The sequence below is a fragment of the Pseudonaja textilis genome, chromosome 16, assembly GCF_049901715.1.
Source record: "Pseudonaja textilis isolate UNSWEBS1 chromosome 16, rPseTex1.2, whole genome shotgun sequence".
NCBI classification, from domain to species: domain Eukaryota; kingdom Metazoa; phylum Chordata; class Lepidosauria; order Squamata; family Elapidae; genus Pseudonaja; species Pseudonaja textilis.
Genome location: NC_142005.1, coordinates 3,173,172 through 3,186,953, shown reverse-complemented (window position 1 = coordinate 3,186,953; position 13,782 = coordinate 3,173,172). Strand labels below are relative to the sequence as shown.

General features: G+C 49.2%; 1 protein-coding gene across 1 annotated transcript; it reads left to right on the top strand.

The window, feature by feature from the left end:
- Window positions 1–867: 867 nt before the first annotated feature.
- Window positions 868–12,816, top strand: LOC113447418 (solute carrier family 22 member 6-A-like). Its single transcript, XM_026717633.2, has 10 exons — window positions 868–1,278; window positions 3,970–4,073; window positions 4,957–5,111; window positions 5,795–5,963; window positions 7,125–7,248; window positions 8,611–8,723; window positions 8,911–9,125; window positions 9,682–9,790; window positions 11,054–11,257; window positions 12,329–12,816. Exons 1-10 carry the CDS (start codon window positions 868–870, stop codon window positions 12,411–12,413), a joined length of 1,689 nt encoding a protein of 562 aa, XP_026573418.1. The 3' UTR covers window positions 12,414–12,816.
- Window positions 12,817–13,782: the final 966 nt, after the last annotated feature.

The window sequence follows — 13,782 nt, the reverse complement described above, 5'->3', positions numbered from 1 at the left end:
GGTTTGCCCACTCACCTCGGTTCTATCCAGCCCGATATATCTAATGCTCTCTGGTTCACTTGTCCTGCCCACACAGCCCAGGTGATTTCCATGCCTCACCTGCTCCACTCACAGCGGCTGCTAGAAGCCGCGCGCATGAAATCGTCGTGTGTTTGAAGCCGCGTGCAAGCACAGAATGTGCACACATGCACGTGAAGCATGTTCACACTTTCAGTTCCACCACTGCTTTGCAGCCACTGGTTCAAATATTGAGGTGTGCGGTGTGGACATTCACCACCAAATACAGTATCAACTATATTGTTTGGGTGCAACAGAGATCTAAAATCATCGTTTGCAGATAGGATAGGATAGGATAGGATAGGATAGGATAGGATAGGATAGGATAGGATAGAATAAATATTGGAATGAAGGGATAGAATAGAACAGAATAGAATAGAATAGAATTCTTTATTGGCCAAGTGTGATTAGACACACAAGGAATTTGTCTTTGGTGCATATACTCACTTAACAACTGTCTTGCTTCGTTGTGGAAACTTTGGGCTCAATTACGGTCATAACTCGAGGACTGCCTGTGCATTGCTTTTTTGGAGGCGTGGAAGGAAAAGGGTCCTGGGCAAACCTGGGCAAATACAGGACAGGCAAAAAAAGACACAAACACACACGCACACCCCCGCAAACACCCGCAGACCCTGCCCTCTTCATGGCTGCTGTCCCGTCTGCTTGGCCGTGCCAGGGGGTGCCCGGTCAGCCGCAGCTTCCTGGTGGCCATTCATTAATCCAAAGTGCCCTCTCCATTTCCTCCCCTTTGCTTATAAAAAGGGGTCCCTTCCTTGGCCGTAAGGAAGAAGGCAGAAAGGCCGGGCAGACATGGCACCAGCGAAGGGTCAACGCCGCCTCTCCCTGTGCCCGGGGCCTCCCGTGGCCGCCATCCCCTTCGGGGACCTGCTGGAAGAGGTGGGCAGCATGGGCACCTTTCAGATTTTCTCCGTCTTTTTCCTCTCGCTGCCCGTCCTCTTCCTGGCCAGCCACAACCTGGTGCAGAACTTCAGCGCGGCCACTCCAGAGCACCGGTGCAGGCTGGCACAGCCAGGCAACCTCTCCCGGCAAGAGAACCTCGTTCCTCTCGGGGAAGACCTGAAGCCGGACCGTTGCCGGCGCTTCACAGGGTGGCTGGCGCCCAACTCTAACGACACGGCAGGGAAGGAGGCGGGCCTGGAGCCCTGCCTTGATGGGTGGCAGTATGACCACAGCACCTTCGCCTCCACCATCGTGACGGAGGTATGTTCGGAGGTTACGTCCAGCCGCCCTTATGTACTTATTTTTTGTTTGTTTATTTACTTATTGAATCAGTCAGTCAGTCAATCTGTGGGCATGGCAAGGGAAGAGGATAGACTGCGAAATCCCCCTTCCCTCCCCACCCCACTGACCTGCTTTCCAGCTCCGTTCTCCCGTGCAGGGCAACCAAAGGAGAGCCAGCCGATCAGCTGGGACTCAATGGGAGGCAGAGAAGAGAAGATGGGGCTGGCGGGGCCAGTCAGAGGTGGCATTGGCCGGTTCTCCGAACTACTCCAAATTTCCGCTACTGGTTCTCCAGAACTGGTCAGAACCAGCTGAAGACCACCTCTGATGGGCTTGCAATATGTACCTAGATTAAAAAAACACTAAAACATGACTGTTAAAAAGATCAATATTCAGATACCGATCATTATCATCCTTTAACAACCGTCATAAATAGGAGCACCTGAGCTAATTGCATGACCATGGGGATGTTACAACAGTTGTAAGTGTGAAAAATGATCATAACTCACTTTTTCCTACTACTGTTGTAACTGGCCATTAAACTGTTGTAAGTCAAGGATAGCTGTATGTGCCCTCAGCTTATGGCTGGTCAATCGAGATCAAGGGAGGTACTAATTCCACTGTGTAAAGCCTTAGTAAGACCACACCTAGTGTCCTGCATTCAGTTTTGGTCACCACACTATAAAAAAGATGTTGAGACTCTAGAAAAAAATGCAGAGAAGAGCAAATAGGATGATTAGGGGACTGGAGGCTAAAAGATATGAAGAACGGTTACAGGAACTGGGCCTGGCTAGTCTAGGGAAGAGAAGGACCAGGGGGGACAGGAGAGCAGCCTTCCAATATCCCAGGGGCTGCCCCAGAGAGGAGGAAGGGGTCAAGCGATTCTCCAAGGCACCTGAAGGCCAGACAAGGAACAATGGATGGAAACTGAACAAGGAGAGATTCAACCTGGAAATAAGGAAAAACTTTCTGGCAGGGAGAACCATCAACCCATGGAACAGAAGTTGCCTTCGGAAGTTGTGGGAGCTTCATCACTGGAGGCTTTCAAGGAAGAGACTGGGCTGCCATCTGTCAGGAACGGTGGACGGTCTCCTGCTTGGGCAGGGGGGTTGGACTAAATGACCTATAAGGTCCCTTCCAACTCTGTTCATCTGTTATCTTATCTTAAGATTTCCACCTTCTTTTGCTAGCAGTTCTGCAATGTTCAGGCAGTCCTTGACTTTCCACAACCAGGACCCCCAAAAACTCCCGCACTAAGCATGGCGATTGTTCAGTGACTCATGCTCAACTTTGCAGCCTTCTTTTGCTCAGTGAATCATCACTGCACATCATTTAGCAAATCAGCTAGTTGCTACGCGAGTCTGACTTCCCCCACATTGACTTCGCTTGTCAGAAACGGGCCAGGAAGGTCACAAATGTTGATCAGGTGAACCTGGGATGCTGCAAACATAGTAAAATATGGGCCAGTTGCCCAGTTTTGTGGGGATAGCAATAGCAACAGCGCTTAGACTTATATACCACTTTACAGTGCTTTCATAGCCCTCTCTGAGCGGTTTACAGAGGCGGCCTCTTGCCCCCCAACAATCTGGGTCCTCATTTTACGACCCGGGAAGGATAGAAGGCTGAGTCAGCCTGGAGCCTGGTGAGAATCGAACTGCCAAACTTCTGGCAGCTGGCAGTCAGCAGAAGTAGCCTGCAGTCCTGCCCTCTAACCAGTGGTGTGGTCTGAGCTGAGAAGCCCCATCGTTTGGTCAATTTAAGCGGGCGGGGGGGCTTTCCAAAAATTTAGCAACCGTTTCTCCGCCTGGGGGTTGGGTGGGCGTGGCCTAGTCAGTGCACTGTTAAGTTCCGAAGAAAGGGGAGGCCACACCAGAGCATTCTGTAACACGCTTTATTCAGGGGGAATAAAGGGGGCTGTCGCGTCTGCAGCTAACAGCAGACTAGCCAGCGAACAGCGACTGGCTCGACCTAGCAGCCGGCTTTTATAGCCGGCTGTCGAAGGGAGCCAGCCAATGGGGGTTGCAAACGCCCCCACCGGATGGACGGACCTGATGGAGAACTTGTGTTAGTCCCGGGGACATAACATGCACCATGATGGGGAGGGGCTTTTTTGCCCTCCGCAGGTTCCAGAGGCTCTTTTTGACCCTCCGGGAAGGCAAAAAATGGCGTCCCCCAAACTCCGGAAACTCTCTGGAGGCAGGAAACGGGCTAGTTTCGGGCCTTCCGGGCCCTTCCGGAGGCCTCTTTTTTGCCCTCCCCGAGCCTCTGTGCTGGCCCAGCACTTAAGCGGGGTACAAAATGGGCCACGTGGAGATTCCTGGGAGGGGAGGGTGGGGTGGGGCCAGCCAGTCATTGCAACTCCGGGTGCAGTGAACCAAATGTAGAATTAACTTCCGGTCCGCACGAACGGAGTGAACTGGTAGTAGCTCACCCGTGACTTTAAGCCTTGTGGACTTCAAATCCCAGAATTCCCCAGCCAGCTGGCTGGGAAATTCTGGGATTTGAAATCCACAAGGCTTAAAGGGGCCAAATTTGGAGAGAAATACATGCCTTTTCCCAGGTTCCCGGCAGCCGAGCTTAGCCTGTTGCACACCTGGGTTTTCTCCGAAACTGCCTAAGCATGTTGTGGGAATGCAGCTCTTTTATTCTTCTTCTTCTGTGTCCTTGCAGTGGGACCTGGTCTGCAACCTGCAGCCCCTGAAGAGCCTGGCCCAATCCCTCTTCATGGGGGGAGTCCTGGTGGGGGCCTTCGTCCTGGGAGACCTCTCGGACAGGTAAGGAAATTCCGCAAGCAAAGAAAACAGGTGGGCTGCCCGATCCAGAGAGGAATACAAATCGCAGAATTCTGCAAGGCAGGAATTCTAGATAGAAAGGATGCATTTTAGGTGGTCTAAATTTAGCATCTTTATCTATCTTGTTATTTATTGATATCCCGTCTTTATTATTTTTATGAATAAGGCTACGAGCACGTCCAGCCCGTATCCCACACACCGGCCTCCTATTTTCCCCACGACCCTGTGAATTGGGCTGGACTGAGAGAGAGAGAGGGGGATGGAATCAGAGGGTTGGAAGGGACCTTGGAGGTCTTAGTCCAATCTCTCCCGCCCCCGACAAGGCAAGAGCCCCTTTACCCTCCCAAAGTCACCCAGCCATTTTTTCATGCCTAGTACTAGAACTCTTGGCGATTCTCCCAAGGTTCCCCAGCCAGCTTTGATAGCTAAGGTGGGACTAGAACTCTCAGTCTCCTGGTGATTGGCCCAAAGTCACCCGGTCAGTTTTCATAGCTAAGGTGGGACTAGAACTCCCAGTCTCCTGGTGATTGGCCCAAAGTCACCCGGTCAGTTTTCATAGCTAAGGTGGGACTAGAACTCTCAGTCTCCTGGTGATTGGCCCAAAGTCACCCGGCCAGTTTTCATAGCTAAGGTGGGACTAGAACTCCCAGTCTCCTGGTGATTGGCCCAAAGTCACCCGGTCAGTTTTCATAGCTAAGGTGGGACTAGAACTCCCAGTCTCCTGGTGTCCACAGTCCAAAGTCACCCCCCACCCCCACTCTCCTTTCAAATCCTACCCCAAATCCGTCCCCTGCCCTATCCACTCCCCCCAAACCTGGGACCTAACAGTCATGCCTTAATCCTACTTGTAACCCTCTTGGCACAGATACGGACGCCGGCTGATCCTTATTGGGTCGCTGCTGATGGTGGCCATCATGGGCACTGGGGCAGCCTTCTCCAACAGCTTCCTGACCTATTGCATCTTCCGCTTCCTGAGTGGGATTGGCATCTCCGGATTCCTGCTGAATTACATCTGTTTAAGTGAGTGCTGGGTAGACAGGATGAGAAGTGGGACACATGGGAAGGTGGGGGGAAGGTCGGCTAGAACTGGGGTTTGGTCCAGGGTGGACTTAACTCCCAATGATTCTCCAGCCACCCTAAATTGGGCAAACGGTGGGCACACCAGCTGGGGAACTCTGGGCACTGAAGTCCACCTCACTTAAAGTAGCAAAGAGTGAGAAACTCGGGGTCAAATGATGGCTACTGGCATCAGCCAGGATCTGGACTGGTTAGCCTCAAGGGGACCCTCCAACTTTTAGAAAGCAGTCGTAGATTGGCGTGGATCCTCGGTGCTCTCTGAGCTCGGTTGTTTCCATGTAGACATTTCATGACTCAACGAGGCAACATCATCCGTGCTGGAAGGCGGTGGGAGTGGCTTCCTTGCATCATCATCACCATCATCGCCAGCCAAGCTCAGAGAGCACCAAGGACCCCACAGTCCCCTCCTCCTCCTCCTCCTCCTCCCCCACCCCCTGCATAAACCCCACCCCCTTCTAACGCTGAAGATGTCAACTAGTTGGGCGATGAAAAGTCCTCAAGAAAACCACGCAGCTCAAAGGGCTCCCGGTTCAGCCCTGAGCTGCAAATATTCTCTTCTATCATTGGATCGGTCTTACCTTTGGCGGGGTCTGAAATTTCAGCTTGTCTTCCTCTCCCTCTCCCAGGTCTGGAGTGGGTGCCCACCAAATACCGGGCAGTGGTCGTCTCCATCCAGAGCTACTGCAGCACAGCTGGGCAGGTGCTGCTGGGAGGTTTGGCCTACGCCATCCGTGACTGGCGCTGGCTGCAGCTGGCCATCTCCGCCCCGTTCTTCGCCTTCTTTGCCTATTCCTGGTGAGTCCCTATTTCTCACTTCAAGACGGAACATCCCTTTAGTCATAAGGAGGCCTGCAGGCCTCTGGATATGTCCAGATGTTCCTAAAACATCAGGCTCTATTTCCCGAGGAAACCAGAGCTAATGTCAGCTGGTGCTGACAGGTAATCCTTCAGTTATGACCATGACTGAGACTGGACCTTCTGTTGTTTAGTTGAGGTGATCATAAAGCGAGTTGCTCCAATTTTACCATCCCCTTTTTTTTGCCATGGTTGTGAAAGTGAATCACAGCAACTGTGAAGTGAGTCCTGCCATCGTAAAAAGAGAGAGAGAGAGAGAGAGAGAGAGAGAGAGAGAGAGAGAGAGGATATAGATGATAGATGGATGATAGATAGATAGATGATAGAAAATATGGATCACAGATAGATATAGATAGAAGATATACATGATAAGTGGATGATAGAGGGAGAGAAGATATAGATGATAGATAGATAGATAGATAGATAGAAAATATAGATGATAGATGGATGAGAGAGAGAAGATATAGATGAGATAGATGGATGATAGATAGATGATAGAAGATATAGATGATATGGATGATAGATGATAGAAGATATAGATGATAGATAGATAGATAGATAGATAGATAGATAGATAGATAGATAGATAGATAGAAAATATAGATGATAGATGGATGAGAGAGAGAAGATATAGATGAGATAGATGGATGATAGATAGATGATAGAAGATATAGATGATAGATAGATAGATAGATAGATAGATAGATAGATAGATAAATAGATAGATAGATAGAAGATATAGATGAGACAGATAGATAGATGCGCTCATGTGCACACCAGAAACCAGAAGAGCAGCTGGCGATGGCGCGCATACCCACTGAGAAGGTTCTGCATGCCTCGCATGCCAGAGGTTCGCCCGATCACGGCACTAGGCCAAGGGTCTTCAAACTTGGCAAGCTTTAAGACTTGTAGACTTCAACTCCCAGAATTCCTGAGCTAACATGACTGGAGGGGGAGGAATTCTGGAAGTCCACAAGTCTTAAAGCTGTCAAGTTTGAAGGCCCCTGCGCTAAGCTTCCTGCATGGAGAGCCAAGTAGGAGCAGAATCAACCCAGAGCCCCATAAGCAACTTCAAGCCCCCCAACCTGACCTTCTTCTCAGGTGGCTTCCAGAGTCGGCCCGCTGGCTCCTCATGAACAATGAACGGGAGGCCGCCCTGCGCAACCTGAAGCATGTCGCCAGGATCAATGGGAAAGCTGCAGCAGGGGAAGCTGTGGTCCTGGAGGTGAGGAGCAAGGAGGTTTCTCTGAGGTTCAGTGCACGCCCCATAGCTGGCTCTCTGGGGGTTGGTCTGGCCCTTCTTGACTGGGAACACTACCCTAGTGTTCCTCAGCCCTTGACCACTTTAGGAAGAGTGGACTTCAAATCCCACAATTCCCAGCCAGCATGTTGAGAAGCACTTTTCTAACTCCATCATCCATCCATCCATCCCCCCATCCATTCCTCCTTCCCTCCCTCCATCCTTGTTCCTTACCTTCGACCTATTTAAGCTGAGTGGACTTCAAATCCCAGAATTTCCCAGCCAGCATGCTGAGAAGCACTTTTCTAACTCCATCCACCCATCCATCTATCCATCCATCCACCCATCCATCTATTCACCCATCCATCTATCGATCCATCTATCGATCCATCTATCCATCCATCTATCCATCCATCTATCCATCCATTCATCCATCCATCCATCCATCCATCCACCCATCCATCCATCTATCCATCAATCTATCCATCCATCCACCCATCCATCCACCCATCCATCCATCTATCCATCCATCCATCCATCCATCCATCCATCCATCCATCCATCCATCCATCCATCCATCCATCCATCCATCCATCCATCCATCCATCCATCCATCCATCCATCCATCCATCCATCCATCCATCCATCCATCCATCCATCCATCCACCCACCCACCCATCCATTCATCCATCTATCCATCCATCCATCCATCCATCCATCCATCCATCCATCCATCCATCCATCCATCCATCTATCCATCCACCTATCCATCCATCTATCCATCCATCCACCCATCCATCAATCCATCCTTGTTTCTCAAACTTGACAACTTTAAGTTGAGTGGACGTCAACTCCCAGAATTCAATTCCCTCACTGGCTGGGGAACTCTAGGAATTGAAGCCCATACATCTTCACATGGACTAGTGTGAGAAACTCCAATCTAGTGCAAATCAACTATGATGTAACATCTGAAATCCAAGCTGATTCCTGAACACCAATGAATTTCACATCTGGGCAATTTTCTTGGACAACAAGATGGAAGCAACTCACTCTTGTCTGTTTCTGGGATAGTTTCAACCTCCCAGTCTAACATACATTCCTAGGATCTTATTATGATCTCCTAACATAGGGCTAACCAAGTCCAACCTAACTTGGCACTGAGGACCAGTCCAGCTCAACTATACTTTAGACCAGGGGGCTCCAAAGTTGGCAACTGTAAGACTTGTGGACTTCAGCTCCTCATGCTGGCTGGGGAATTCTGGGAGTTGAAGTCTACTCTTCAACAGTGCTCTCTGCACAAAAACTCTTGTGTTTATTCTTGTGTAATCTCTTCTCCCCACTGCATAGATGCTAGAGACCCAAACAGGAAGTAATTCTCCAGGACGGGGCAACCACTCTTGCTTGGACCTGTTCCGCACCCCTGGACTGAGACGTATCAGCTGTTGCCTCATGCTCATCAGGTATGGTGAAGACCTCACCAAAGGAAGGATGGAGGGTTCTCCAAACAGAGCTCCTTCTCTGATGGAGAGGATGGCAACTTCCATCTTCTCCAGCCAATGAGGAGACCCTCAACCCAACACCCAACATTTCTTACCAGTTATGGAACTCTACCTAAATCCCTTCTAACCCAATATTTGTCCTTCTCAGTTTCTCCATGAACATGGCCTATTTTGGGCTCTCCATGGATCTCTCCATGTTCGACATGAACGTCTTCCTGGTGCAGCTCTTCTTTGGAGCGATAGACCTGGTGGCCAAGATGGTCTGTGCTCTGCTGCTCAGCTACGTCGGCCGACGCATTATCCAATCCGTTTCCCTCATCCTTGCAGGAATGTTCCTTTTGGTCAGTCTTCCTGTCCCTTCTGGTAAGAAGAAACAACAAGAACGAGTGTCCACCTTCAGGGGTCTACTAGTACTTGTAGTTTACTCACCTCTAGCTATGCTTGTGGGAAAAGACAGGATCAAGAGCAGTGTTTCTGAACTTGGGAACTTTAAGATGCATGGACTTCGACTCCCAGAACTCCCCAGCCAGCCATGTATGAATAGAGTTAGATCAGTGCTTCTCAACATGCTGGCTGGTGAATTCTGGGAGTCGAAGTCCATGCATCTTAATGTTGCTGAATTTGAGAAACAAGGATGGATGGGTGTAGCAGTGGGATTCAAATAATTTATCAACCGGTTCACGTGAACCGGTCTGAACCGGCTGAATCTCATCTCTGGATGGATGGAGGGAGGGAGGAAGAGATGGATGGATGGATGGATAAAGTTAGATCCGTGCTTCTCAACATGCTGGCTGGGGAATTCTGGGAATTGAAGTCCACACATCCTAAAGCAGCCAAGGTTGCAAAACACTTTCTCTTGGGCCCACCCTGGAAGAAAACTAACCAGGTTATACTTTCAACCCACCTCCGTTTCTTCTAGATATGTTGACGGTGCGCCTTGTCTTTGTGGTTCTGGGTAAAGGCTGCTTAGCGGCATCTTCCATGTGCCTCTACCTGTATGGAGGGGAACTGTTCCCAACGGTGATCAGGTAAGCTGATAGGTGGAAACCATGTTGGGGGAGGGGGTCACTCTTGGAAATCCAGGTCAGGTTTCAGAGGCATCCTGGCTCTCTTTCAAGATCAAGCAGCCCAGGATTCTCCTACCACGTTCATGACCAAGCAAGCAGGCAGGGGATGATAGTTGTGGCTAATCCCCCTGGAGGGCCCCTGCTTGGCGTGTCCCGAAAGGATCAGCCTAGAATTGAAGAAACCAGCCCTTGAATCCAGGGCCACCTTAACAGCATTGTGGGCCCTGAGCAAAGCAGTGTACTTAACGGGCCCCCTACAACAACTATTCACAGGAATAAAAATGTAAATGGTCGATAACATTAAGCATATATTTGCATGTTAGTATTAATTTAAAAATGCAATAATTTAATAAATATGTTGCCGTATTTATATGATACCGGCTGCATTGAAGGGTTAACCTACACAGATTAGTACGGGGCCCCAATGCTCGTGGGGCCCACCGGCAAGTGCCCATCGGGTCCATGTGTTAAGACAACCCTGCTTGAAACTCAGCATGCTGTGACTGCATTCAGACAACATCAGAGGTGGAATTCAGCAGGTCCTGACCAGTTCTGGAGAACCGGTAGCGGAAATTTTGAGTACTTCGGAGAACTGGCGAATCCCACCTCTGACTGGAGATTTTACAGTATCCTTCCCTTGCCCCGCCCACCAAGCCACGCCCACAGAACCGGTAGTAAAAAAAAAATTGAATCCCACCACTGGACAACATACTAGACCAGGGGTCTCCAACCTTGGCCACTTTAAGACTTGTGGACTTCAACTCACAGAATTCCTCAGCCAGCAAAGCAGTATAAAGCTGGCTGAGGAATGCTGGGAGTTGAAGTCCACAAGTCTTAAAGTGGCCAAGGTTGGGGACCCCTGTACGAGACCAGCGTTTCTTACCTCAGCAACTTTAAGAGGATGTGGACTTCAACTCCTAGAATTCCAGGAGGCTGGCTGGGGAATTCTGGGAGTTGAAGTCCACACCCCTTTAAAGTTGCTGAGCTAAGAAACGCTGCATTCGACCATTTCTGTGGTGCTGGGTGTGGAGGAAAGAGAGCCTGCCTGGCTAGGTGCGATCTGTAGTTTGTATGAAGCTACAGCAGGGTCCCCCCCTCCTCCCGGTGGGGAACCATGGGCTGGTGACTCAGCCTAGCCTACCTCACAGGGTTGTTGTGCAGGGGAAGAGGACCAGGTAGGATCAACGGGGGCCTTTAAAGATCTCTGTGGGTTTTCCTTGCCAGGCAAACGGGCAGCAGCTTCACCACAGTGATGGCTCGGCTGGGTGGCATCATAGCGCCCCTCGTGCTGATGGCAGGGGACTACCAGCCTTTCCTGCCCCTGGTGATATTTGGGGTGACGCCCGTCGTTTCCGGTGTTTCGGCGGTGCTTCTGCCTGAAATGTTTAACGTCCCTCTGCTGGACACAGTGGAAGAGGTTGAAGAGAGGTGGGTCACCTTCCCCATTGCCTCCTTCTCTTTCCCCAGTCTCCTTCTTCCATTCTGTTCTGTTCTGTTGTTTCGATGTCTATATTTCCATTTTTCTATTTCTATTTCTCCTCTCATATTCATTATATTGTTTTCCTTCTCTCCTCTCCTCTCCTCTCCTCTCTCTTCTCTTCTCTTCCCTTCCTTTCCCTTCCCTTCCCTTCCCTTATTTCTATTTTATTCTCCTATTCTATTCTATTCCTTCCAGTATCTATTCTATTCTATTCTATTCTATTCTATTCTATTCTATTCTATTCTATTCTATTCTATTCCTTCCAATATCTATTCTATTCTCTATTCTATCCTATTTTCTATTCTATTCTCTATTCTATTCTATTCTATTCTATTCTATTCTATTCCATCCGTTCCGTTCCGTTCCGTTCCGTTCCGTTCCGTTCCATTCCATTCCATTCCATTCTATTCTATTCTATTCTCTATTCTATTCTATTCTATTCTATTCTATTCTATTCTATTCTATTCCATTCCATTCCATTCCATTCTATATACTATTCTATTCTATTCCATTCCATTCCATATTCTATTCTATTCTCTATTCTATTCTATCCTATATTCTATTCTATTCTTTTCTATTCTATATATTTTCTATTCTATTCTCTATTCTCTTATTTTCTATTATATCATATATTCTATTCTATTCCATTCCATTCCATTCCATTCCATTCCATTCCATTCCATTCCATTCCATTCCATTCCATTCTCTATCCCATCCCATCCCATCCTATCCTATTTTATCCTGTCCTATCCTATCCTACCCGGTCCTATCCCTACCCTACCCTACCCTGCTGTATTCCACTCTCTCCATCTGATTCGATGCCTTTCATCATTTTGCAATTTCCTATTGCCTGTTCCTATCTCTGCAAAAATTGATTTTCCGTCTCTCTTTTGTACCACGGAGGCTCCTCTCTGCTCGGGTGCAGCCTCTTTTTCCAATCACGTATCTCACCTCCCCTTTATTCCTCCTGCTAATAAAATCTGTGGCTTATAATGGCCTTTTAACATCTGTCTCCCCAGAGCTAGATGGAAATCCAAAGCCATCCTGGCAGAGACGCCGGAAAAGAGCTCAACATCTCCGGTCATCCAGTCAACCCGCCTTTGAGCTCCAATGCCGGGGAAATCAGGGTCTGAGGTCTGGCATCTCCCGCGGGCGTTGCAGGATCATAAAACTGAGGCCAACCATTTTCCGTCGGGCCCTTCCAGCAGGCTAGCCGGTGGCCAAGATCACTACACAGCTTCCATTTTCGGAAGGAAAAGCAAGAGAGAGAAGTTTGGCATCTGCAACCGAGAAGAACAATCAAGGCCCAAGGTGGGCATCTTCTGGGCGTCTTGAAGCCAATAGACTTTCCTAGTTGTGGTTCTTCTCTCTCCCGAAGGAGGAGGAGGAGGCGGCCAACTTGGCTTCCATTTCTGTGCGGCCATGACTCTGGGGCAAAGAAACCTGTGGCCTTCGGGTTCTTCGAAACGATGATTTTCATGCTGCCAGATATGTTCGGACACAAACATTTCAGTGTATGTGTGTGTGTGTGTAATTCATTATGGGTGCTAAGCAGTGGTGGGATTCAGCCAGTTCGCACAAGTTAGGGAGAACCGGTTGTTAACTTTCTGTGATGACCCAGGGTGTGGCACAAAGGCTACACAGTCAGATAATCAATAAGAGTCCCTTTATTATCTCCAACTTTGCTCCTAAGGTACAGGTTGCCTTCTGGCTGGAGAAAAACTCTCCCAGGAACAGCCTTTGACTGCAGAAAATTAAGTCCAAAACACGATCAACACAAACTGTAACTTAAAGTCCAAACAAGCTAAACTGAAGTAACTAGTTTGGCAAGGCAGGAGCAAGAATTTCAGACTTGAGGGCACGGCAAAACTCACGTTTGGGAAGACGCCAGGAACATGGATAAGCCATGACAACACAGGATAAAGTCATGTTTGCTCCCAACAGCCTGCTGCATGCAGCCTGCCTTTCTTATCAACTGTCTTCCCAGTTGTGGCTGATGAAGGGAATCAGGGCCTTTTCCTCTTCTGTAAACCATGCAATCCACGTTGCTCCCTTCTCTGTTCCTCCCTGTATGCCCTAGGATGAAAAGGGGGTGGGCCTGGGTCTTCCTCTGAACTCCCTCTCCCTTGTTCTACCTCTCCCCTGCTCTGCCCAGCCAGACTTTGCCCTTCCCCAGTTTCCTCCAAAGCCAACGGAGCCACACTCCCGCTCCCTGTCAGCTGTTCATCTTACTCCCCTTCAGATTCAGACTCCGACAGGGGCACGACACTTTCTGAGCAGTTTGGTGAACTGGTTTTTGGAAGAAATCATTAGGGCAGAGAACCGGTTGTTAAATTATTTGAATCCCACCACTGGTCCTAAGGCGCACAGCAAGCTCCTCATCTTTACCTTTGCCCTGGTTAGTTCTCCATCTCAGTTGCTCCAGCATGGTTCTGGCGACCAGGGCTGTCCTCTTGACCATCCCTGGACAGAG